The sequence below is a fragment of the Spinacia oleracea genome, chromosome 6 (genome assembly GCF_020520425.1).
Source record: "Spinacia oleracea cultivar Varoflay chromosome 6, BTI_SOV_V1, whole genome shotgun sequence".
Taxonomy (NCBI): Eukaryota; Viridiplantae; Streptophyta; class Magnoliopsida; order Caryophyllales; family Amaranthaceae; genus Spinacia; species Spinacia oleracea.
The window spans coordinates 118307943-118335790 of record NC_079492.1 but is presented as its reverse complement, the minus strand read 5'-3'; the positions used below and the strand labels follow the sequence as shown (position 1 = coordinate 118335790).

At 35.0% G+C, this 27848-nt stretch overlaps 1 protein-coding gene across 1 annotated transcript; it reads left to right on the top strand.

Annotated features, from left to right (window-relative positions):
• The first annotated feature begins 5549 nt into the window (after window positions 1-5549).
• On the top strand, window positions 5550-27234 carry LOC130463531 (uncharacterized). Its single transcript, XM_056832689.1, has 4 exons — window positions 5550-5713; window positions 23501-25724; window positions 25822-26173; window positions 26272-27234. The coding sequence occupies exons 1-4, from the start codon at window positions 5550-5552 to the stop codon at window positions 27087-27089; spliced, it is 3558 nt and encodes a 1185-aa protein (XP_056688667.1). The 3' UTR covers window positions 27090-27234.
• Window positions 27235-27848: the final 614 nt, after the last annotated feature.

Below are 27848 nucleotides of genomic sequence, written 5' to 3'. Positions count from 1 at the left end.
TAAATAAAATGATCCCACATATTAAAATACATACTAATAAAATTCCAAACTTCATATTCATCATTTTTGAAAGCGGGGGGAAGGGATCTCTTTTCTGCAACGGAAAAAGAGGAGCAGATTCATTAAAAAAACATACGGAGTAATTCCTAGTAAAAATATAATAAAAAAGCGTTTTCTGCCAATAACCCTTTATTGAATTAGGACCGAATATTGATTGATAATTCAAGCACTTGGAAAATTATGGAGTAATTAAGCATATGTTCAAGTTAATTAGTCTTTTCAAGCCTTCACGACTTGCGCTAAATGCTTCATCATAGTACTATTATAATTTACCTGCAATATTTAATCCATTCATTACAAACGTTTATAGATATTTGCTAAAACAATACCGTCGTAATAGAAGGTTACATTTACCTTTTAAATAGACGATTACTCTTTAAGAATCTAGGATGAGAATCCATACACACCTAGAAGTTAATTTATGTTTTAGTAAACATATCTAATACGACAATAAAAATAAAAGGTTACCCTGACTATGGATTTCCCTAGAGCAAAAATCATCTTTTTAAAGTTTAACTAAGCTTTTGAATCCTGGCCAAAGAGGAAATTACTTGGTATAATTTTTGACCATGAATTTACAGGATCATTATACCTTTAAGGTAAAAAGAAAAAAACAGTCAAACTCTAATTCAATAGACAAACTGGTTCTTTTAAAAATACAGATGTGCTGATACCCCTTTGTCGTAATGGTTACTGAACGCTGATCATATTGAGTAATATCCCCACGCACCCATGTTCGACTCCTTTCAAGGAATGTTTTTAACATAACATTACTATACGAGATCATTTTGAATATAGAGAAGTCATTTTGTTTTTATAGGGTTCAAACTTCAATCCGTTAAAATGGATATAGAGTCTTACAAATCAAAAAGGATTCTATTAAAAATGATACCGTCCCAGAAATTCAATCAGACGTCATATACCAACTCCTTTGAGTGTAAATGAATTGATACCTATAAAACGCAATTCACATAAAGAAGTTCAAACGTCCCTCAGTACACAACTCCCACAGAGAAGTTCAAACGTCTCTTAAAACACAACTCCCATAGAAAATTTCAAACTTCAATTTGGAGCTTCACAACTGTAACACCCTAATAATTCCTTGCTTTTATAAAACCATTTTCCAACTTAAAATAAAGGAATTACTAAAGCATTACCGCCACTGTGATAACGGTTAAGGCTATTACCAGAATTACGCAGCGGAATTAAATGTCAACTAACTTTTAAAAACCATAATAAATAAAATATCGAGGCCTCCTACAATTTGGAACCATAATGGCCCAAAACCCAAAATATAAATAATCCAAACATTTCAAACATAATTAAAATATTAAAGAAAATAGTTTTACACTACTACAGAAAATACTTTTAATAGCGCTTATTTTTGCCTTTTAAAGCGCTTCTTGAAGCGTTGTTGATGGCTCCGCTATTAAAAGTAAAAGGTACTTTTAATAGCGCTTTGCAAAAGCGCTGTCAAAAGAACTATTAGGATAATTCAAATGTTTCTTTTATAGCACATTATAAGCGCTATCATAGGTGTGCTGTTAAAGATAATTCCGCCAACTTTTAAATTATTTTCTAATAGCGTTTGTATATAAAGCGTTATTAAAGTAATTTTTTGAAAGTTTTTTTTATAATTTTTTGGGTACGATATATATTTCATTTTATACTACAAAACTATAAATATTTCATAATAACACCATATATTGAAGTGTTATAGTAAATAGTTTAATATTAATTTCCAAACTTCAATAAAAAGAAGAAACTGTCACTACAATAAAACCAATTACATAGATATGTTCTAAAATAAGACCAAACATATTGAACTTCGAATAAAATAAAATAATAGAGGTGTATATTTGTTGGTTCCTTTAACGTAGCCTAGCTAATGTACATCTGTTGAACAGCATAGCGCATCCAGTGAGTTTTTACTTTGTCCATCTACTCTTGGTCATAAATTGGAAACTGCCAATCTGAAAAGTATTGCGAAACAACAGGGTATAAGATACTCATACAAATATAGGAGGAGAAAAAAAATAAACACAAAGGATTTAGCATTAATATAAGAACTCTATTGAAAAGTAAATTAACAAAAGTTCATCTAGGTTAATTCACTCTCGCCGCCTGAAACCTTCATTAGCCAAAGTTCCCCAAAGTCCCCCAACCACAGGAAAAAAAGAGGCTTTACCACCGGTCAATCGGTCGTAATGCATACAAAGAATCAGTATAAAAGAAGGTAGAAAAGGAGAAACACAAACAAAATAAGAATGCAGTAGCAGTAGGAGAGATTGGACAGTTGAAGATGTTAAGTGTAGATTAGACAGTTGAAGTTGTTAAGAGTTTAATTTTAATAGAGAATTGAACAATGTTCTTGAGCACCAAGTGCCACGAATTAACGAGCAGCAGCAACAACAATGTAGAGAGATATTACAAGGTTGGTTTAATACCACATGCTTAGATAAAATATTGAAAATGTATCCTCATATTTTACTATCTAAAAAGAAAAGCTGCGGAACGATGATATGTTGACCTAAAATAATAAGAAGCATACTCAATGCCCATAAATCTCAATTTTTCAGCCGACAAAGCACTGACAACCATATAAAACCAATCACACAAATACATGAAAAAAAAAAAAGAGTACAATGCAGACAACTAAAAAAATCTTATCATGACTTGGAATTGTAAAATGCAAGTTAGGGAAGTGAATAATCAATACCAGGAAGGCATGAAGTATATTATATTTCCTGCTTGGGGTACTCAGAGTTTAAATAGTATGTAAGCAAACTTAACTCAGTTGTAATACAAATGTAAGAGCACTTGGAGTTTAAAGAGTATGTACGCAAACATAACTCACTTGCAACACAAATATCATGGTAGAGTTTAAAGAGTATGTGAGCAAACATACCTCATTCCATCACAATCTCTGACTGTTTCTGAGATATTCGTTGTCATTTAGTAGCTTCTGACCACGATAAGACAAGCAAAATTGTGTCCATACATGTCGCCTATCAATAGGAAAAGATAAAACAAAATATATTAATTAGAGAAAGTTGAAAAGAAAATAACAAAACCAAAATCAAAACCTGAGTATTGGACTGTCTGATACTCTCAAGCCGCCTCCAAAATAAAGATATCTTAGTCAAAGTAAGAGAGTGGCTTAGCTTCTCTTTCTCTGTGGAAGAGACTATGTTTCTTACTAGTACACTTTGACCTTTTTTCCAACATAAACCACCTGAAGTTGTGTAACTAAGCTTTTAGTGTTTTAATCTCAGCGTTGAACTCTCTTACCGACTCAAGTTTAATACTTCCGTAAATGCAAAGTGTTCTTCCCTTTTCTACCTGACATTATTGTGAGATAATGACCAGTGCACAAGTTTATTGCAACTATAACAGAGAAGATTTTAAAATTCTAGAACAAAGATCATACCTACATGGGAAAAAGAGGTTGATACTGTCAAGTAAGAGTCTCAGATTCCATTTTTCTATTCTCCGCAACTCCTTTTCTCTTGAACCTGCGAAGGGGTATGCTTACCCTAGATCCATATCATATCAGTTGCATTTATATTGGTTATTGTTCCTGTAGGGTCTAAGACAACCATACTGGGAATTTTATCGATTTGCCATTCCTTTTTTGTATAGTTAACCGTCTTTGAGCTGACTGACCATGGTTGTCGAATTGAGTACCTCGACAAGGAGTTTGATAAAATATTGAAGATAGTAACTACATTATTGCTCCATTTTCCAGAAGTTGAGATGGGGATCCACAAGATATCATAGCTTCTATCTAGCTTTATCCTAATGTGAAGAGGATGATAGTATGTCTACCAAACCAGTGAAAGAAATTCATCTACAGCAGCAGTTCTAGTTTTGAAATCAACACGACAACCATTCCAAATCATTACACAAGGTCAACACAGTAAGGTTTGAATAGAAATTCCCTGATAAAATAGTTCTGATAAAACAGCAGTTCTGGTTCGATATTAATAGTTCATGATAAAAGTTAATTGGCATATCCGATTAAAGTTCCTGATAAAATCTCTCTTAATCCTATGATCTACTTTTTAAGGCAGAAAGTGGAGCTAACTTCCATTAATTAAGCCCTCACTAACCGTAAATCTATATCTCTCTCCGCCTAATTCCAATTCCTTTAAATAAAATCAGAATCACTCAAAATTGGTTACTTGTTGACCGAATTGAATCATACTCAATCAACCAAACAATCAAAAACATATTGAAGATTGCAACTACATTATTGCTCCATTTTCCAAAATTTGGGATGGGGATCCACAAGATATCATAGCTTCTATCTAGCTCTAGCCTACTAAGAGGATGATCATATGTCTACTAAACCAGTGAAAGAAATTCATCTACACCAGCAGTCCTGGTTTAAATAAACAGGACAACCATTCCATAATCATTACACAAGGTTAAAAACAGTAAAATTTGAATAGAAATTTCCATATAAAATAGTTATGATAAAACAGCAGTTCTGGTTCGATATTAATAGTTCCTGATAAAAGTTAATTGGCATATCCAATTAAAGTTCTTGATGAAATCTTTCTCTGAATCCTATAATCTACTTTTTAAGGCAAAAAGTGGAGCAAACTTCCATTAATTAAGCTCTAACTAACCGAAAACCTATATCTATCTCCGCCTAATTCCAATTCCTTTAAATACAACCAGAATCAGTCAAAATTGGCCACTTGTTGACCGAATTGAATCATACTCATTCGACCAAACAATCAAAAACATATTTACTCGACAAAATAGCATTGAATCACATAATCAGATAAGTTTAAAACCAAATTACTAGCCCATCAAGTTTAACTAAAATTAAAATCAGATCAAATTAATTTTAAGTTTTTAACCAAAAATAAATAAATTACAATCTCAGAACATAGTAGAAAAAAATTTAACTAACCTGAAAAGTAGCCTTCGGTTATTCATCAAATGTAACAAAGAAGCCACATTTGAAGAAATTATGCAGTGTAGATCCAAGATCAAAACAAAATATTCTTGAAACACTTGAAATACAATTGTGCATCAAGAGTCGTCTAAGGAGAATTGAGACTAGTAAGATAAAGTGATAAGCATCCTAAACAAATATATATCCCACTTCCAGTTGGTATAATGTTTTCTTACAAATGAAATAGTCACATTTGAAGTTAAAGTGATAAGTATCCTACTGTAGTTTTCCAAAATTCCAGCAAATGTAATACTCTAGTGCAATAATGAAATCCAAATAATCCAACAACCTATTATCAAAATAGAGAATCAAAACCCAATTACAATCTAAATACTCACTACATACGTGAACCAATTCAGAGGAACAAAACCCTAAAACACAAATTAAACCAATCCTAATCGAATGCAAACCCCTTTCACCACAAAACCATTCAAGAAAACTAATTAACAATAATCCAACACTTAAAACGCAAATTACGAACAACCAAACATAAAATCAACAGAAATCGCACATTTTAAGGATGGATTACCTTGAAATTCTCTTTCGCCATGAGAAGAAGAACCGTTGGGCGGAGGAAAGGCCGCCACCTAAAGGACATCGCCACCACCGTAATCGCCGCCGTGTGATTGATTTAGGCTGGTCTCGCTCAATTAGGGTCTTGAGGCTTAGAGTGAAGAGAACAGGGTAGGATAAAAATGCAGTTTTTTTTTCCTTATGTTTTTTTTTCTCCTATACGTTTTAATAGCATTGTTTTTAGAAGCCTTATAATAGCAATAGTTTGAGAGAGCATATGACTTAAGCGTTGTAATATTGTGTACATATGATGGCGCTTTTTATATAAGCGCTATAATATGTGTACGTAAGACAGTGGTTTTTATATAAGCGCTATAATATGTTATTTTTTATACTTTTGATAGCGGAAGAGGTAAAAGCGCTGTTAAAAAAACGCTATTAAATAATATTTCTGTAGTAGTGTTAAAAGACGAAAACATGCAACTCTCTCAATCATCCCAAGCCACATGATTTCGATCGTACTTGATCTACCAACCTGCTATATTATTCTACTCCCCAACAATGCAAGTGCAAATGATGGATCATCATAGGGTCATTAAGGCAAAGGCCATGACTGGAAACACACAAAGCACGTAGTCAGCAAAAGCTGAGTACTTACAAGCATAGAGTAATGAAACTAAGCATGCATCACTCACTAAATACTAATCAACATGCAAAAGCCATATAATAACAAATCAAACAATTATGAGATACAAGACTCGACTCTTGACTCGACTCTTGACTCACAATTTAATTAGAATAAGCTTCGAACGGGCCAAAAGAATAATCCACAAAGGGAAAAGGTGATGGGAGCTAAAGATGGCTGTGGGCCGGGCCGGCCCGAAGCCCGACCCGACCCGGCACGAAAAAAGCACGGCCCGGCACGAGCACGCAAAAAGCACGGCCCGACACGGGCACGAAGTCGTGGGCCGTGGGCCGGGCCCGGGCCTTACGTTTTTGGAAAAAGCACGACAAGGCACGGCACGACTCGACCCGGCACGACAAAGCAAGTTAAATTTAGTCAAATTAGCCTTACGCACGACAGGCCGACCCGGCACGGCACGAAAGCACGTGGGCTTGGGCCGGGCCTGGGCCTTATTTTTAACTTTTCGGCCCGGCACGACACGGCACGAAACAACGTGGGCCTGGCGTGGGCCCGGCACGGTTAGGCCCACGACCCGTGGGCTCGGCACGAAGCACGGCCCGGCCCGGCCCACAGCCATCTTTAATGGGAGCCAACCAAACACCAAATATAATAATAATAAAATCGGGCCATACCGAGTGTCGGGCCATACCGACGGAATTCCTGCGCATAATATAAATGAAACAACGTCTGGTATCATTAGTAGGAGTACGAGCTTTCCGGCAAGACTCCCCCCATTGTTCATACTCAAGGTATATACTTTCCAAGAGTTTTGAAGCTTGTTCCGGTTGCACTTTACGTTTATTAATATTTTAATACAGGCGAACTCAAGACTCGACAACATGCATATATACAATTAATAAACGACAACCAAAACAATCTTATTTTAATGCTTTAAGACTTGTGATCAACCAAGCAAGACACTTGTGATATTACTACCATGTTCCTCCTCACCAAAGTGAGACTCCACATCATGCATATTAACATGAGGGTTGTGCCCTTGCACGACAAATCCTGATTCATTTCATACATAATATTCCCAACTGAACCCTACATTGTGGGTGGCTTACGTGAGCTAACCCTTCACATGTGGTAAAATAAGTAGTACAACGAGGTACAAATAAATGGCTCAAAGTATGCTAGACATCCCTTACAATAGCATACAAATAATTAATCCTTCCCTTGCATGTGAATTGAACCATACATGCATAAATATTGAACAACATGATTGACAATGAAATCCATACTCATAATAATTCCAACATGCTTGTTCAACAATTAATTCAATAAATCCAACATCACAAAAAACATGCTCGTTCACCAAAATGAACATGATTTCACATAATGTAATTCACATCATCAACAATCATGTAATGTCATTGACAAAAAGGCGTGGTCGCCCTAGACTTGTACGTACCTTGAATACCTAAGCGTAGGGGCCACTTTGCAATAACGAGCACTCAACTAGAAATCACCTCCTATCATCAAAATAATGAAACTTAAATTATTTCCATGTTCATTAAATTTCCAGCAACTTTATAAAATTTAAAACTTCCTTTAGACTTTAGAATTCAATCGTTTTTCAATAATAAAGTCGTCTCAATTTGTAAAATCAATCCCTAGTACAAAAACATACTTTTTCCGCCTTTAAAATCAATAAAAATCGACACTTTAAACCTTTATTCAAATCTGAAAATATAATTGATTATCATAATTAAAATCATCACCTAATTATGCTAATCAATTGACTCATTAGGTCTAGGTTAAAACCCTAACTTGAAAATCCCAATAACACTAGTTTAATATCATAAAAATCCATGCTTTATTAGATAAACAAATCTGAAAATTCATCCTTTATAAATTAAAACAAACCTAATGAATCACAACACACAAATCCTCAAACCACGGTATTCATAACCGGTTCCCAGCATTTTAATTACTCAAAACAATATTAATATAATAATTTAAAATACGAAATTTAAATAGAATAGGTAAGGAAGAAGAGAATTATACCAATCCGGCCTATAGCACGGAACAATCACGAATTAGGGTGATTGGGCGAAAAGAGATTGGAAAACGAACACGAACAACAACACACACACACACACGCAATCGTGTGTGTGCGCATAGCAGCGAAGGGACGAGGCACGGCGCGCGCGCTGTGCGCGAGGACGAGGGCAGCAGGGGCGCGCGCTGTGCGCGAGGAGAGAGCGAGAGAAGGCGAGAGTGTGGCTGGGCGCTGTGCGCGCGGGCACGAGCGAGAGAGCGAAGGAAGTGAGGGCGCTGCGCGCGAGGCACGAGCGAGAGAGTGAGGGAGGTGTGGGCGCTGCGCGCGAGGGCACGAGCGAGAGAGTGCAGCGCTGGGCGTGAGGCCGAGCAGCACGAGTGCACAGCAGCATGGGCACGGGGCTGTGTGCGTGCGTGCGGTGTGCCGAGCAAAGAGAGGAGAGGAGTGAGGTGCAATAAATCAAAAAGGGGCTTTATGAAATTTTAGGGGTTTATTTAATGATGGGGAGTCCTATTTATAGGCTCCCTAATCCCTTGATGGGCTAGGCTTAGGATATTTAAGTTGGGCTTAGGAATTAAATGAATTGTTCTAGCTTAGGACTTGAATTAAATACTTTTGATTGGGCTCGTTTAATAAAACGAATTGGACTTTTTATTTAAAACCCGAAGCTTTAAAAATCATTTGCAACTCATTTAATTTCCTGACTCAAGAATTAAATTCGTTTCGTAATTAATTAAAATAATAAATATTCTAATTAATTAAAATACATTAAATACATTTAAATATTATTTAAATGCTAATAAATCGTAAAATGCTTTATAAATATAATAAAATATATTTATAAATATTATAAAAATACGAGGTATTACAACAACTTCGTTAGCATTGGAAAAAAGTTGTATCACAACCATATAGCACCGACGATAGCTTTATGTATCTTTTTAACTTTAAGAACATTTCATTTTAGTTTGATTTCTAGAAAACGAATATGATCCCTTAATTTCAAATTTACAATTTGTTAATTTACGTAATCATAAATTAATTCAGTGTTTAAAAAATCACCTTTTGATTTCCTTAAAGTTAAAAAGATCCCGTAAAATCTTATTCAGAGTTAAAATGAAGACAAAACGTTGCTACAAGGGTTCGAACATGCCACGCAGGCTGAAGGAAAAATGAAAAAAAGATCGTTGATATCAGGGATCGAACACGCCACGCGCAGGCTGAAAGAAATATAGGAAGCATTGCATTGACCATGAGGCAAGGGGTATCAGCACATAACCTTTGGTAACGTAAATTAATTTTATCTATGGCTGCCATAATTGTATTAGAATCACTTTATTTGATTCTAATAAAACAAATGACCCCGTATATTCAATTTACCTTGATTTCATTATTTTTTAAATGATCCCGTTAAATCAAAGACATATAAAAAAATTGAAGAACTTTAAGATCTAGGTTATTCATCTGGGTTCCTAACCCGCCGCCTACTTCCTCGCTGGCCGCCTTACCATCACCGTCGTCACCACCCTCAACAAATCTCCCTTCTCTTTCGAATCTCTTATTTCTTTTTCCTTCTAATATTACCCCTCTTACCCTAGATTCCGGCCGGAAATAAGAACACCAACGACCCACCACCGTCGTGGTTTGACTCCAACAGCCTCCCTTGGGTCGAATACCACAGCCGCCAAAACCCTAAACCGTAAATCTGGGTTTATGAAGAACATGAAGAACATAAGAAAATCAAACTTTAATTCAACCAAAAACTTTAATTAAACCAAAAACTTTAATTCAAGGAAGAACGTGAAGAAATGAAGAATATGAAGAACAGAAGAAAATCAAACACCAAGAACTGAGGAGAACACGAAGAACGGGAGAGAACACTGAGAATGGATGAAAAAATTCAACCCAAAAATATGTTTTCTCTCTCATGTTGAAAAAAAAATCTGAAAAAAAATAATGAATTAATTAAGTTTATTGTAATCTGTGAAAAATTTGAAATTCAAATTTGAAATTAAATTTGAAAATTTTGGAAAATTTCAAAAAGGAGGGCATCTTTAAAGATGTCATTTCAACCAATGAATGGCATGGTGTACAGGATTCCATGTACTCTAGGAGTACATGTAGTATAATCCCTCTTCAAATCTTTTTATCCTCTCTTATGTTCAACAATGGAGTTTAGTAATAAAAATAAGTTAATCTCATGTTAGATGCAATTACTTCGGACCAAAAAAAGCACAAAGCGTACTAGTCCAAGAGACTAAGCGCAAGACGCGCCTTCATCAAAGTGAAGCACACTTTTAAATAATTAAATGTTTCTTTACGATTATGCGTAGCATAAGCGGACCTATGATGTCTTGGTGGGGTCCAAAGGGACCCACATTATTTTTGGGAAAAAAAAACCCTGAACTACAATGTAAAAGGAAAATATTGCTAGTAAAAATTAAATGTTAAGCTGCAATTATAGAATTTTGTGTCAGAGTATCTTTCTCTCTCCCATCAAATTATAGGCTACAACACTACAAGGACATGTCTTTTCAGTAAACATGGTGGCTATGTGAAATGAAGTCTTTGTGCATATGTTTTACCAGCTACAACTCTATAAGAAGTAAATGAGTCATATAAAAAGTAAATTTGATCTCTTTCTCTCACAAAGTCACACAAAAGGTAAATTTGGTCTCTTTCTCTCGCAAGTCACACAAAAGGTAAACTTGGTCTCTAATTCTTACCGTTTTCCTCTCATACAATGAATTACGGTGTTAATTGCCTTAATATATGGAGTACTCCGTGGTGAGTATTCGGTTTGCAGAATCCTTTTAACATTTTTTTGGGTAAATTCACGACTTAACTAGTTACAGATTATTATTATATGTTATAATTTATAACTAGTATAGGACCCGTGCGATGCACGGTTTACATATTTTAAAATTTAAGTGTAAAGTTCAATTAATTTAGAAAAAAAAACATAGATAAATACGTAGATTTTTTTATTCCTTTTCACGCACCACACATGGTTTCATGTTAGGTATAAAAATCAGTTATCATCCTGTATTATGAGATGTCAATTCTCAAGTTGAACCGTTGAACTCGCTGGGTTGGTCCGATCGTTATGAACCCAAACCGTTAATAACCCGCGAGCTGTAACCCAAGACCCGATCCTATTATATTCAATCCGAACCGATGGGAAAATATTAACCCGATTAAGATCTGTAACCCGATAACAAACATGTTCCACAACAACCCGATTCGTTTCAACCCGAACCGAATGGATCTGAAAGCCGTTAGTGACCCAATTCGTTTCAATCCAAACCGTTTGAACCCGAGGAAAACGCGTTTACAATAGAAGTTGTTTTAACGCGTAATCCGCTTAATTTGAACCGTTTACAACCCGTAACATGTTTAATTCGAATTGTTTATAACCCATAACACTTTTAATCCCGCTATTTATCGTAAATTATTAACACTTTTAAATTTTAGTTATTGCCTTTGTCCGCCTACTTCCTCGCTGGCCGCCTTACCATCACCGTCGTCACCACCCTCAACAAACCTCCCTTCTCTTTCAAATCTCTTATTTCTTTTTCCTTCTAATATTACCCCTCTTACCCTAGATTCCGGCCGGAAATAAGAACACCAACGACCCACCACCGTCGTGGTTTGACTCCAACAACCTCCCTTGGGTCGAATACCACAGCCGCCAAAACCCTAAACCGTAAATCTGGGTTTATGAAGAACATGAAGAACATAAGAAAATCAAACTTTAATTCAAACAAAAACTTTAATTAAACCAAAAACTTTAATTCAAGGAAGAACGTGAAGAAATGAAGAATATGAAGAACAGAAGAAAATCAAACACCAAGAACTGAGGAGAACACGAAGAACGGGAGAGAACATTAAGAATGGATGAAAAAATTCAACCCAAAAATATGTTTTCTCTCTCATGTTGAAAAAAAAATCTGAAAAAAATAATGCATTAATTAAGTTTATTGTAATCTGTGTAAAATTTGAAATTCAAATTTGAAATTAAATTTGAAAATTTTGGAAAATTTCAAAAAGGAGGGCATCTTTAAAGATGCCATTTCAACCAATGAATGGCATGGTGTACAAGATTCCATGTACTCTAGGAGTACATGTAGTATAATCCCTCTTCAAATCTTTTTATCCTCTCTTATGTTCAACAATGGAGTTTAGTAATAAAAATAAGTTAATCTCATGTTAGATGCAATTACTTCGGACCAAAAAAAGCACAAAGCGTACTAGTCCAAGAGACTAAGCGCAAGACGCGCCTTCATCAAAGTGAAGCACACTTTTAAATAATTAAATGTTTCTTTACGATTATGCGTAGCATAAGCGGACCTATGATGTCTTGGTGGGGTCCAAAGGGACCCACATTATTTTTGGGAAAAAAAAACCCTGAACTACAATGTAAAAGGAAAATATTGCTAGTAAAAATTAAATGTTAAGCTGCAATTATAGAATTTTGTGTCAGAGTATCTTTCTCTCTCCCATCAAATTATAGGCTACAACACTACAAGGACATGTCTTTTCAGTAAACATGGTGGCTATGTGAAATGAAGTCTTTGTGCATATGTTTTACCAGCTACAACTCTATAAGAAGTAAATGAGTCATATAAAAAGTAAATTTGATCTCTTTCTCTCACAAAGTCACACAAAAGGTAAATTTGGTCTCTTTCTCTCGCAAGTCACACAAAAGGTAAACTTGGTCTCTAATTCTTACCGTTTTTCTCTCATACAATGAATTACGGTGTTAATTGCCTTAATATATGGAGTACTCCGTGGTGAGTATTCGGTTTGCAGAATCCTTTTAACATTTTTTTGGGTAAATTCACGACTTAACTAGTTACAGATTATTATTATATGTTATAATTTATAACTAGTATAGGACCCGTGCGATGCACGGTTTACATATTTTAAAATTTAAGTGTAAAGTTCAATTAATTTAGAAAAAAAAACATAGATAAATACGTAGATTTTTTTATTCCTTTTCACGCACCACACATGGTTTCATGTTAGGTATAAAAATCAGTTATCATCCTGTATTATGAGATGTCAATTCTCAAGTTGAACCGTTGAACTCGCTGGGTTGGTCCGATCGTTATGAACCCAAACCGTTAATAACCCGCGAGCTGTAACCCAAGACCCGATCCTATTATGTTCAATCCGAACCGATGGGAAAATATTAACCCGATTAAGATCTGTAACCCGATAACAAACCTGTTCCACAACAACCCGATTCGTTTCAACCCGAACCGAATGGATCTGAAAGCCGTTAGTGACCCAATTCGTTTCAATCCAAACCGTTTGAATCGAGGAAAACGCGTTTACAATAGAAGTTGTTTTAACGCGTAATCCGCTTAATTTGAACCGTTTACAACCCGTAACATGTTTAATTCGAATTGTTTATAACCCATAACACTTTTAATCCCGCTATTTATCGTAAATTATTAACACTTTTAAATTTTAGTTATTGCCTTTGTCCGCCTACTTCCTCGCTGGCCGCCTTACCATCACCGTCGTCACCACCCTCAACAAACCTCCCTTCTCTTTCGAATCTCTTATTTCTTTTTCCTTCTAATATTACCCCTCTTACCCTAGATTCCGGCCGGAAATAAGAACACCAACGACCCACCACCGTCGTGGTTTGACTCCAACAACCTCCCTTGGGTCGAATACCACAGCCGCCAAAACCCTAAACCGTAAATCTGGGTTTATGAAGAACATGAAGAACATAAGAAAATCAAACTTTAATTCAAACAAAAACTTTAATTAAACCAAAAACTTTAATTCAAGGAAGAACGTGAAGAAATGAAGAATATGAAGAACAGAAGAAAATCAAACACCAAGAACTGAGGAGAACACGAAGAACGGGAGAGAACACTGAGAATGGATGAAAAAATTCAACCCAAAAATATGTTTTCTCTCTCATGTTGAAAAAGAAATCTGAAAAAAATAATGCATTAATTAAGTTTATTGTAATCTGTGTAAAATTTGAAATTCAAATTTGAAATTAAATTTGAAAATTTTGGAAAATTTCAAAAAGGAGGGCATCTTTAAAGATGCCATTTCAACCAATGAATGGCATGGTGTACAAGATTCCATGTACTCTAGGAGTACATGTAGTATAATCCCTCTTCAAATCTTTTTATCCTCTCTTATGTTCAACAATGGAGTTTAGTAATAAAAATAAGTTAATCTCATGTTAGATGCAATTACTTCGGACCAAAAAAAGCACAAAGCGTACTAGTCCAAGAGACTAAGCGCAAGACGCGCCTTCATCAAAGTGAAGCACACTTTTAAATAATTAAATGTTTCTTTACGATTATGCGTAGCATAAGCGGACCTATGATGTCTTGGTGGGGTCCAAAGGGACCCACATTATTTTTGGGAAAAAAAACCCTGAACTACAATGTAAAAGGAAAATATTGCTAGTAAAAATTAAATGTTAAGCTGCAATTATAGAATTTTGTGTCAGAGTATCTTTCTCTCTCCCATCAAATTATAGGCTACAACACTACAAGGACATGTCTTTTCAGTAAACATGGTGGCTATGTGAAATGAAGTCTTTGTGCATATGTTTTACCAGCTACAACTCTATAAGAAGTAAATGAGTCATATAAAAAGTAAATTTGATCTCTTTCTCTCACAAAGTCACACAAAAGGTAAATTTGGTCTCTTTCTCTCGCAAGTCACACAAAAGGTAAACTTGGTCTCTAATTCTTACCGTTTTTCTCTCATACAATGAATTACGGTGTTAATTGCCTTAATATATGGAGTACTCCGTGGTGAGTATTCGGTTTGCAGAATCCTTTTAACATTTTTTTGGGTAAATTCACGACTTAACTAGTTACAGATTATTATTATATGTTATAATTTATAACTAGTATAGGACCCGTGCGATGCACGGTTTACATATTTTAAAATTTAAGTGTAAAGTTCAATTAATTTAGAAAAAAAAACATAGATAAATACGTAGATTTTTTTATTCCTTTTCACGCACCACACATGGTTTCATGTTAGGTATAAAAATCAGTTATCATCCTGTATTATGAGATGTCAATTCTCAAGTTGAACCGTTGAACTCGCTGGGTTGGTCCGATCGTTATGAACCCAAACCGTTAATAACCCGCGAGCTGTAACCCAAGACCCGATCCTATTATGTTCAATCCGAACCGATGGGAAAATATTAACCCGATTAAGATCTGTAACCCGATAACAAACCTGTTCCACAACAACCCGATTCGTTTCAACCCGAACCGAATGGATCTGAAAGCCGTTAGTGACCCAATTCGTTTCAATCCAAACCGTTTGAATCGAGGAAAACGCGTTTACAATAGAAGTTGTTTTAACGCGTAATCCGCTTAATTTGAACCGTTTACAACCCGTAACATGTTTAATTCGAATTGTTTATAACCCATAACACTTTTAATCCCGCTATTTATCGTAAATTATTAACACTTTTAAATTTTAGTTATTGCCTTTGTCCGCCTACTTCCTCGCTGGCCGCCTTACCATCACCGTCGTCACCACCCTCAACAAACCTCCCTTCTCTTTCGAATCTCTTATTTCTTTTTCCTTCTAATATTACCCCTCTTACCCTAGATTCCGGCCGGAAATAAGAACACCAACGACCCACCACCGTCGTGGTTTGACTCCAACAACCTCCCTTAAGTCGAATACCACAGCCGCCAAAACCCTAAACCGTAAATCTGGGTTTATGAAGAACATGAAGAACATAAGAAAATCAAACTTTAATTCAAACAAAAACTTTAATTAAACCAAAAACTTTAATTCAAGGAAGAACGTGAAGAAATGAAGAATATGAAGAACAGAAGAAAATCAAACACCAAGAACTGAGGAGAACACGAAGAACGGGAGAGAACACTGAGAATGGATGAAAAAATTCAACCCAAAAATATGTTTTCTCTCTCATGTTGAAAAAAAAATCTGAAAAAAATAATGCATTAATTAAGTTTATTGTAATCTGTGTAAAATTTGAAATTCAAATTTGAAATTAAATTTGAAAATTTTGGAAAATTTCAAAAAGGAGGGCATCTTTAAAGATGTCATTTCAACCAATGAATGGCATGGTGTACAAGATTCCATGTACTCTAGGAGTACATGTAGTATAATCCCTCTTCAAATCTTTTTATCCTCTCTTATGTTCAACAATGGAGTTTAGTAATAAAAATAAGTTAATCTCATGTTAGATGCAATTACTTCGGACCAAAAAAAGCACAAAGCGTACTAGTCCAAGAGACTAAGCGCAAGACGCGCCTTCATCAAAGTGAAGCACACTTTTAAATAATTAAATGTTTCTTTACGATTATGCGTAGCATAAGCGGACCTATGATGTCTTGGTGGGGTCCAAAGGGACCCACATTATTTTTGGGAAAAAAAAACCCTGAACTACAATGTAAAAGGAAAATATTGCTAGTAAAAATTAAATGTTAAGCTGCAATTATAGAATTTTGTGTCAGAGTATCTTTCTCTCTCCCATCAAATTATAGGCTACAACACTACAAGGACATGTCTTTTCAGTAAACATGGTGGCTATGTGAAATGAAGTCTTTGTGCATATGTTTTACCAGCTACAACTCTATAAGAAGTAAATGAGTCATATAAAAAGTAAATTTGATCTCTTTCTCTCACAAAGTCACACAAAAGGTAAATTTGGTCTCTTTCTCTCGCAAGTCACACAAAAGGTAAACTTGGTCTCTAATTCTTACCGTTTTCCTCTCATACAATGAATTACGGTGTTAATTGCCTTAATATATGGAGTACTCCGTGGTGAGTATTCGGTTTGCAGAATCCTTTTAACATTTTTTTGGGTAAATTCACGACTTAACTAGTTACAGATTATTATTATATGTTATAATTTATAACTAGTATAGGACCCGTGCGATGCACGGTTTACATATTTTAAAATTTAAGTGTAAAGTTCAATTAATTTAGAAAATAAAACATAGATAAATACGTAGATTTTTTTATTCCTTTTCACGCACCACACATGGTTTCATGTTAGGTATAAAAATCAGTTATCATCCTGTATTATGAGATGTCAATTCTCAAGTTGAACCGTTGAACTCGCTGGGTTGGTCCGATCGTTATGAACCCAAACCGTTAATAACCCGCGAGCTGTAACCCAAGACCCGATCCTATTATATTCAATCCGAACCGATGTGAAAATATTAACCCGATTAAGATCTGTAACCCGATAACAAACCTGTTCCACAACAACCCGATTCGTTTCAACCCGAACCGAATGGATCTGAAAGCCGTTAGTGACCCAATTCGTTTCAATCCAAACCGTTTGAACCCGAGGAAAACGCGTTTACAATAGAAGTTGTTTTAACGCGTAATCCGCTTAATTTGAACCGTTTACAACCCGTAACATGTTTAATTCGAATCGTTTATAACCCATAACACTTTTAATCCCGCTATTTATTGTAAATTATTAACACTTTTAAATTTTAGTTATTGCCTTTGTCCGCCTACTTCCTCGCTGGCCGCCTTACCATCACCGTCGTCACCACCCTCAACAAACCTCCCTTCTCTTTCGAATCTCTTATTTCTTTTTCCTTCTAATATTACCCCTCTTACCCTAGATTCCGGCCGGAAATAAGAACACCAACGACCCACCACCGTCGTGGTTTGACTCCAACAACCACCCTTGGGTCGAATACCACAGCCGCCAAAACCCTAAACCGTAAATCTGGGTTTATGAAGAACATGAAGAACATAAGAAAATCAAACTTTAATTCAAACAAAAACTTTAATTAAACCAAAAACTTTAATTCAAGGAAGAACGTGAAGAAATGAAGAATATGAAGAACAGAAGAAAATCAAACACCAAGAACTGAGGAGAACACGAAGAACGGGAGAGAACACTGAGAATGGATGAAAAAATTCAACCCAAAAATATGTTTTCTCTCTCATGTTGAAAAAAAAATCTGAAAAAAATAATGCATTAATTAAGTTTATTGTAATCTGTGTAAAATTTGAAATTCAAATTTGAAATTAAATTTGAAAATTTTGGAAAATTTCAAAAAGGAGGGCATCTTTAAAGATGCCATTTCAACCAATGAATGGCATGGTGTACAAGATTCCATGTACTCTAGGAGTACATGTAGTATAATCCCTCTTCAAATCTTTTTATCCTCTCTTATGTTCAACAATTGAGTTTAGTAATAAAAATAAGTTAATCTCATGTTAGATGCAATTACTTCGGACCAAAAAAAGCACAAAGCGTACTAGTCCAAGAGACTAAGCGCAAGACGCGCCTTCATCAAAGTGAAGCACACTTTTAAATAATTAAATGTTTCTTTACGATTATGCGTAGCATAAGCGGACCTATGATGTCTTGGTGGGGTCCAAAGGGACCCACATTATTTTTGGGAAAAAAAACCCTGAACTACAATGTAAAAGGAAAATATTGCTAGTAAAAATTAAATGTTAAGCTGCAATTATAGAATTTTGTGTCAGAGTATCTTTCTCTCTCCCATCAAATTATAGGCTACAACACTACAAGGACATGTCTTTTCAGTAAACATGGTGGCTATGTGAAATGAAGTCTTTGTGCATATGTTTTACCAGCTACAACTCTATAAGAAGTAAATGAGTCATATAAAAAGTAAATTTGATCTCTTTCTCTCACAAAGTCACACAAAAGGTAAATTTGGTCTCTTTCTCTCGCAAGTCACACAAAAGGTAAACTTGGTCTCTAATTCTTACCGTTTTTCTCTCATACAACGAATTACGGTGTTAATTGCCTTAATATATGGAGTACCCCGTGGTGAGTATTCGGTTTGCAGAATCCTTTAAACATTTTTTTGGGTAAATTCACGACTTAACTAGTTACAGATTATTATTATATGTTATAATTTATATCTAGTATAGGACCCGTGCGATGCACGGTTTACATATTTTAAAATTTAAGTGTAAAGTTCAATTAATTTAGAAAAAAAAACATAGATAAATACGTAGATTTTTTTATTCCTTTTCACGCACCACACATGGTTTCATGTTAGGTATAAAAATCAGTTATCATCCTGTATTATGAGATGTCAATTCTCAAGTTGAACCGTTGAACTCGATGGGTTGGTCCGATCGTTATGAACCCAAACCGTTAATAACCCGCGAGCTGTAACCCAAGACCCGATCCTATTATATTCAACCCGAACCGATGGGAAAATATTAACCTGATTAAGATCTGAAACCCGATAACAAACCTGTTCCACAACAACCCGATTCGTTTCAACCCGAACCGAATGGATCTGAAAGCCGTTAGTGACCCAATTCGTTTCAATCCAAACCGTTTGAACCCGAGGAAAACGCGTTTACAATAGAAGTTGTTTTAACGCGTAATCCGCTTAATTTGAACCGTTTACAACCCGTAACATGTTTAATTCGAATCGTTTATAACCCATAACACTTTTAATCCCGCTATTTATCGTAAATTATTAACACTTTTAAATTTTAGTTATTGCCTTTGTCCCCTAATTAAGGCCTCAAACATTAGAATTTATAAACGTATTAAAAATTGTGATTTTATAATTTCGAATCGAATTCACCTGACCCGAAGTACAACCCTCTACCCATTTCATTTCGCACTGATTTATCCACATTGTATAAACCTATCGATAAAAACCTGAACCTAGGTAAACTTGAACCCGATGTAACCCAGCCATACATGTTCAACCCGACCCATTTCTGAACCCATATTAAGTTCAAATACTATCTCATCCTGTATTATGTTACCCATACTCATTTTAAGTACCCGACCAATCTCAAGTTATTCTCTTGAAATCAAGTCTGACCAAATCCACAAATTTCATTAGATTTAATCAGTTCCGAGGCCAGTAAGTTTAGATAAGTTCAGATAAATTCGAAAAATTTATTTTCAAATAAGGTGAAGAGAACGCATCTCCCCCTCCATTTTTCTTTTTTCTACTAAATTATTATATATGTGGTCAAAATAATAAATAAATAAATGGTTATACTTTGTGGAGTATTTATGAAGGAAAGAAATTATGTTTGCTAAAATGCAAACCAAAGAAAACCCACATACCACTTACCACATCACCACGAAAAATACAATTTTATCTCTATAAATGTCCATCACTCGTCGAATCACTACTTATATATTCCCGTACGTCTAATAGGGTGGAGGCAGACAAATGTTCATTCAACTCACTTCACCGACTTTATTATTTTAGTTGTGATAGAAAATATTTTATGGAGATATTAAAGATAATAATATCATGGAATTGAGAATACCCCACACTCGTAAATTCATAAGATTAAGATATTAGTAAATTTATTTGGTGATAGTTTTCATATCTTATTGATGTGTTTCCAATATGTTAATAAATAGCAGGACAACTTCATATTTTTAAAACGTTAATAATAAAAATTAAAGTAGCCAATAGAAAAGTATGTATAACACCTAATTGTTTTAGTTGTCAAATCGGTTTATATATTTTTCCATAAAAAATTTTACGTCGCACTTACAAGTTAAAATTTGTAAGTCGTGCATCACACGGGTCTTATTTATCATATATGCAAAGATATTCATAATTCCATTGTATAAATGCGTGAGAATGTATCATGAGATTGTATAAAGGATTAAAGGAGTATGTATGTATATTAGTAATATTGTCAATAATATTATTGTGTATAAATGTAGTACACAAAATTGTATTCCAAATAAAATGTCCATGATACGTTATTAAGTAAAATATACTAAGATAAGATTATGTCAGGTAATACTCTTTATGATTAAGATATTATGCATGAGATTGACTACGTAAAATATTGATGTATTTCATGGAATTTTGCATATTGATAAGTCGTTGTTATCATTCAGTCAGCCTAATCTGACAATAATATATCAATTAATTAGTTTATGTGTAATATATACTTTTTTTTATATATATAATAATATAAAAAAATAAAAGATATTTTTTAAAATGATATATATTACCTACTTATTATATATCATATAGTACCCTTGAAACTCCACTATAAAGATATTTTTTTAAAAATATGGTTCATTATAACATAAAGTATAGAACTCGTTTAGATTATTACTAAAACGTTTGCAATTATTGAAGCCATATACTATCCATACGGGTAATTTTGAAAACGTTTACCAAACATTTAGATTATTACTAAAAGGATTTTTCATGAAATCCTCTGCAATTTCATAAGTTTATCGGCCTAATATAGTACCCATTTTAAAAAATAGATTCGGAGTATTTAGATTATTACATTGAATCTACAATTATTTCACATTCAATAGTTGGTTTATTACGTAACTCAAGCAATGTAAATCATACTCCATAATATTCCACATTCAATAGTTGCATTTTTAGGTCGAATTTATATTTTAAAATGTTATATTATGTATAAGATATTATACATTATTAGTTATATTTGGTCATTCTAAATTTGTTTGGAATCATAATTATTTAAGGTTAACCAAATAATAGATCGATCATTATATTAGGAAACTCTTGTTAAGTATGACAAAGTAATAGAATTATTTCATTTTTTCAAATACTCCGTATATGATAAAATAGATTTGTAAAAGATATTGATCGATTAACTTAAATAATTATTTAATATATTTGTAAGTAAAAAAAGTAAATAAAAAATACTAAAAGACTGGGACACGTGTCAGTTTCATAGATAGTGTCATGTCTTTTAGTATGGTATATAGATAGATATAGATATATAGATATTACTCAATAACTAATAGTTTCTTATATATTTATGGGAGTACGTAGTATGGTGCAAACCCTAGACAATTCAATATAAGTAATTAGTTGGTATCAGTTTTTTTATTGGCATATAGTTGTACACTTGTACGGCAATATCAACAGATTTTATACGGTATATGAATTTGGTTAGATCTATTTATTTTAAGTTTGCAACCATTTTTTTTATTGCACTTAAATCAATAATATACCAAATTCATGTATTGTATAAAATCTTTTCTAGAATCAAAAGATTTCCTAACTATAATCTAACGTATCTAATAATGTAAGTTTGCTACACACAACCTAAAAAGTAGATTGAATATTATATAGTAGATAATAGTAGATTTTAGGGAAATTCTCTATGGTAGCATTATACTTTTGTAAATTCTCAATGGTAACAAAATTATTGGCATTTTCTCAAAAATAGCATTAGTAATATGTAATCTCTCTAAAATAGCATTATTTTAATAATTTTAACCTAATTAATTAATATAATACTGACTATGATTAAATATCAATAAAATTACTAAATAACCCTACTTTACTATCCTTAACTATTCCCAAACCCCCCGTCAAAAAAAAGGCTATTCCAAACCAAAAACTCCGTAAAACGTCGGGAAACTCCTCTGCAAAGCCGTTGTTTCCAAGTTCCTCCATTAATCTTTCCTAAATATATCAATCTTCACGGTGGTTCCTGGCATTGGACAAAGAGGATAAATTTCAACTTTTGCAAGGTATTTCGTCTCTCCTTTTACGCAATTTTTTTTTTTTTGATTTTTTTGTTTGAACACCGAATTCCCTACTGCCCTGATGAAGTGTGAAGTAGGTTAAAATTTTCGCGAATTCTTTGGTTATTTGATACTAGTTTAATCTTTTCGAGTGTATGAATTACTTTTTGAAGTTTATTGTAGCCTGTGTGTATGAAGTTTGGAATTTAGATTCATTATGACTTTTTATTGATTTTTTTTGTATTGATTTGGATTGAATTCTAATTTTTGATTGAATTATGCGTTAGTGAGTTATAAGTTATGCGTTAATAAGGTCTTATATAGGATACTTATACAGAATACTCCAATTACACTTTCTTGTGTGAATTGGGTTGAGAGACAGAGCATTTGCTACTCCAAAAAAACACATATTGCTCCAGAAATAACAGAGTAAAATTTTGATTATTTTCTCACACTTTTCAGAGTTTCCTGTATTTAGTTTTCTGTTAACAAATTTAAGCCTAATACTAAGTATGGTTTATTATCATAATATGTTGCATTGTATACATTCTGATTGAATTGAGCAAATTGAATTATGGGTATTCTGATTTTTGATTGAATTATGTAAACTGAGGTATTCTGGTTTTTTTATAGAATTATGCGTATTTTGATTACATTATGTGAACTGAATTACGAGCATTCTGATTTTTGATAGAATTATGCGTTATGTATTGTTTCTGAATTATGCCAGTTGAATTAAATAAACATTTTTTTTTATAATTGCAGGATGGGTGATAATATTTTGTTAAAGTTTATGTTTGGAACTGGTGATGTTGATGTAGTTGTGGATGATATTGATAAGGTCATGCTGGTTGACTTGATAATTGATTTTTGCGATAATGCGGTTAAGCAAAAAAATGAGATACCTAAATTTCCTAGCTTTACGTACATGCATAAGAATGAACGCCTGCCTCTAAACACTGATAATGAATTAATGAAGATGTTTAGTAATTTGAATGGTAAGGATGTAATCAACATATGGGTAAGTGATGAAGATAAGCCATCTCAGATTTTTAAAGTTGTTACGAGTTTAAGGACAACCAGAAATGCAAAAGAGCTTAAGGATGTGATGAGAGGGGTTGTAGAAAAATTTGGTATTACAGTGAATGATGGGGGTAACATTGGAGTTGAGAGGAATGATGATGTTGTTGCATTTAGTCCTCCAGAACTAACATCTAGGAGAAGCCTAAGGTTGGAAGAGGAGATTCTGGTCATTCCAAACCTTAACTTTGGGCAAAATAAGGAACCTTACAACCCAGATGAGGTTGATTGGGAGGCAATGGATGCTTTGAATAGGTCCAATGATGACACATGGTTAGATTTTCAATTATCTCCAGTGAAAAGCAGAGGTGGGTGCAAGGCTAGAGGCGGAGGAAGAAGTAGAGGAAGAGGTGCGGGGAGAGGGGGAAGAAGGGGATCTGCTAGGGGGAGAGGGAGAGGTCCAACTAGAGGGTTTGAGTATTGGTTGGGGCTTGAAAATGAAACAAACATTGCAACTGACCCTATAGTTGAACATGAACCTGTTGTTGAAACTCATGAGTCAAATGAACAAGAAATTGGAATTAGGGTTGTAAGGAGAAGTCCAAGAAAACATAAACAACCTGTTATTCAACCTGTTATTACTCCTGAACTTGTAACTGAACCTCAACTTGAAACTGTCATAGAACCAAACCTAATCTTAAGTAGAGGGTCATCCTTGTCTTCAAAAGCTTCCGTTCATAGGAAAAAGATACCAAAGACGACAGCTAGAAGGAAGGGGTTGCTTGTAAGTGGTAATTCTGTTTCCGGAGGTGGAAATGAGCAACTGAACAGAAGTGTTACTATTAGTGTTGATGTTGATGATAATGCACTCTCAATTCGAAATAAGGATTTTGATGGTGATGAAAATGACTCGGAATTCAATGTTAGTGGCAGTGACATTGGAGGTTCAGATTCTGATGAATTGAGTGCGGATGATGAAGATAATGTGGGGTTAGATGGTGATACCGGGATGGTTGTAGTAGATAATTATGACCCATATGTTGATGATGTATGGGTAGATGATGGAGTAGATGATGATGGGGATGGGAATTACTTTGCAAAGTTGTATAGAAATGGGGAAATGTTTGAAGAGAAAGAGAATGTGAAGATTGAATTGAAACCTTGGCATCTTTTTTGTGATAAAAACCATTTGAGGGATGTAGTCAGAGATTATTGTATCCAACGTGGTTTTTCTGTAGTGGTTGATAGAGCCAACAATTCCATTTACACCGTCTATTGTTCAGCCGAGGGGTGTGAGTGGAGGCTACATGCTTCCAGATTAGCAGATGGGTTCACTTGGGCTATCAAGTCAATCAAGAATCCAGAGCATACTTGCCTAGGTTTGGAGATCCGAAACCCAATGGTCACAGCAAAATGGGCTAGCAGAGTGTTGTTGGAAGACATTAGGGCAAACAATGATATTTCTGCAAAGTCATTGAACTTGTTGTTGTGGAACAAGTTTAAGGTTAAAATGGCTACAAGTACATTGTACAGAGTGAGAGCAAGGGCACTAATTGAAATACATGGAGGGTTTGATGAATCATATGCTCATTTGCCTGGTTACTGTGAGATGATAAGGAAAACTAACCCTCAATCAGTTGCTTCTTGTGTGTGGAATCCTGCTAATCATGTTGACAGACCATTGGCTTTTGTCACAATATTTATTTCATTTAAGGCCTGTGTAGATGGACTAAGGCAGGGCGTTAGAGGTTTTGTTGGTGTTGATGGAGCTCATTTAAAAGGGAATTATGGGGGTGTATTGTTATCTGCAGTGGCATTAGATGGGAACAATGAGTTGTTCCCATTTGCATGGGGAATAGTGTCAAATGAAGATGCAGACACTTGGTGTTTTTTTGTGCATCATTTGAGAGATTTGCTGAGATCAACTGGAAGAGGAGATGAGTGGTGTGTTATCTCAGATAGACATCAGGTTAGTTTGCTGCATTTCATTCCATTCCATTATATTTTGTGTTTTAAAATTTCATTTGAATATTGAATGTTGCTAACTTGGGATGGTGTATGAGCAGGGTATTGAAGTTGCATTTAACAAGTTGTGGCCAGAAGTAGATAGGAGATATTGTACCAAACATTTGTCCGGCAATTGGAAGAAAGCATTTCCTGGTCCACTCATGCTTTCTCTATTTTGGAAAGCAACGGGGGCATACTCAACTTTCACATTCAGAAAAGCCATGGAGCAAATAGATAAGGTGGGAAAGGGAGGAAGGTTGTGGCTGGCCAAACTTGGTAATCAGGCTAGATGGAGTAAGCATAAGTTCAATGTTGCTACAAAGTGTGATGTAAACACATCAAATTTTGTTGAGAGTTTTAATGCAACGCTTGGTATTGACAGATGTAGACCCGTGCTTACACTGTTAGAAGGTAAATTCACACGTCGTTAAACTGTTTAATATTGTAATATTGTACAGTCTGTGTGTTAGTTTCTTAATTGTGTTAAACTATTAAATTGTCTGTTTTAGGTATTAGGAGGAATACTATGGTGAGATTAGCTACTAGAAGACAGATGTGTGAAGAGTGGACAAGGAATGACGTATGTCCAAATATTGTGAAAAGGGTTCAAAAGCTTTGTCATGATTCTAGGACTTGTCATTCATTTCTTTGTTCTGAAGGTGAGTTTGAGATATTTGAAGGTAAATCTTACCTACCCGTAAGCTTGAACAATCAAACTTGTATTTGTGGACAATGGCAAATTTCTGGAATTCCATGTAGGCATGGGATGAGGGCCATATTAGATGCCCAACTTGACCCTCATGCTTTTGTTGATGAGTGGCATTCTGTCCGTAGATACAAGTTAGCATACTCTAGTGGCATAAAGTCTATACCAGACTTTGAGCAATGGCCTGATATGAATATGCCAAAGATATTACCACCCGAGCTAAAAAGAGGAATTGGAAGGCCGTGTAGGAACAGAAAGAGAGATGATACTGAAGAGAAGAAGGGGAAGAGAGCAAAAACTGTAATGTGCAGCAAGTGTCGGGAATTTGGGCACAATGCAAAGACTTGCAAGGGAGGGGCTACTGCAAAACAAAAGTGGGGGAAAGGGAAAAATAAGAAGACTCCGGTCCAAGGTATATCTTCTCCATCTCATGGCTTCACCAATGAAGCAACAACATCTCAGCAAGGCAGGGATACCAGACAGAACACTCAACAATTTCTCTCTCAATCTGTTAGATTAACTAGTCAGACAACAATGCAATATGCATCTCAGCCTGTACCTGCAAGATTAACAAGATCAGGCTCTGTCTTTATGTTTGCTTCTCAACCAAGACATTTTTGAATTATTTTGATAAGTTAGGTGGTTTTCAGTTTATGCTTGAACAAGGCCGATTTTTTTTTTAAGTTTGAACAATGTTAGATTTGTTTGTGTGTGAATTGAACATGGTAACTGTGTGCCGATTTATTATTTTAATGAAGCTGCTATTTTGTTGAAATTTTAATGGTTTTTAACAGCAGACATATGTTATCTTGCAGTTTTAATTATGCTGAAACAGGTTGTAGTACATGATTGTAGTTGAAATGGTTGCATGTCCAAGCACCACATCAATTAGTAGCTTCAGAAACCACTCATGGGATCATTTAACAGTATGACAGCTGCAATGCTTGTGAATGGAACTCTGGCTGCATTAAGTAAAACATTACATGTTGCTCAAGCACCACATGAAACGAGTTTCTCCCTAAGAGTATTGGATCCTGGATATCTGTTTTTTTTCTTTTCGTGGTGTTTCAGGGCGTGGAGGACTAACTCATGCAGACCTCGACTGGGCGCTCTGACAACCCTTGCCCTGCTGAGGCTGCTGCTAATGCGGTGCCCTTCCTTGGTTGATTGGTGGGAGTTTTGTTTTGAGAAGCTGGACAGTGAAGAGATGGGAGAGGTGGTAACAATCTGTTGGGAGATTTGGAGTGCATGTTGGGTGAGATGGGCACAGGGCTAGGAGTGGTCTGCAGGGATGATGCAGGGGGTTTCTGCACATGTGCTGCTGTCCAGTTCAAACAGGTGTGGGAACCCGTTGTGGCGGAAGATGATATTTTAGATGAT

Coding starts and splice junctions, on each gene's coding strand:
- LOC130463531 (XM_056832689.1), top strand. CDS start 5,550: ATGGATTACCTTGAAATTCTCTTTCGCCATGAGAAGAAGAACCGTTGG. Junction 5,714..23,500: donor CTTAGAGTGAAGAGAACAGG/GTAGGATAAAAA, acceptor TTATAATTGCAG/GATGGGTGATAATATTTTGT. Junction 25,725..25,821: donor TTATCTCAGATAGACATCAG/GTTAGTTTGCTG, acceptor GTGTATGAGCAG/GGTATTGAAGTTGCATTTAA.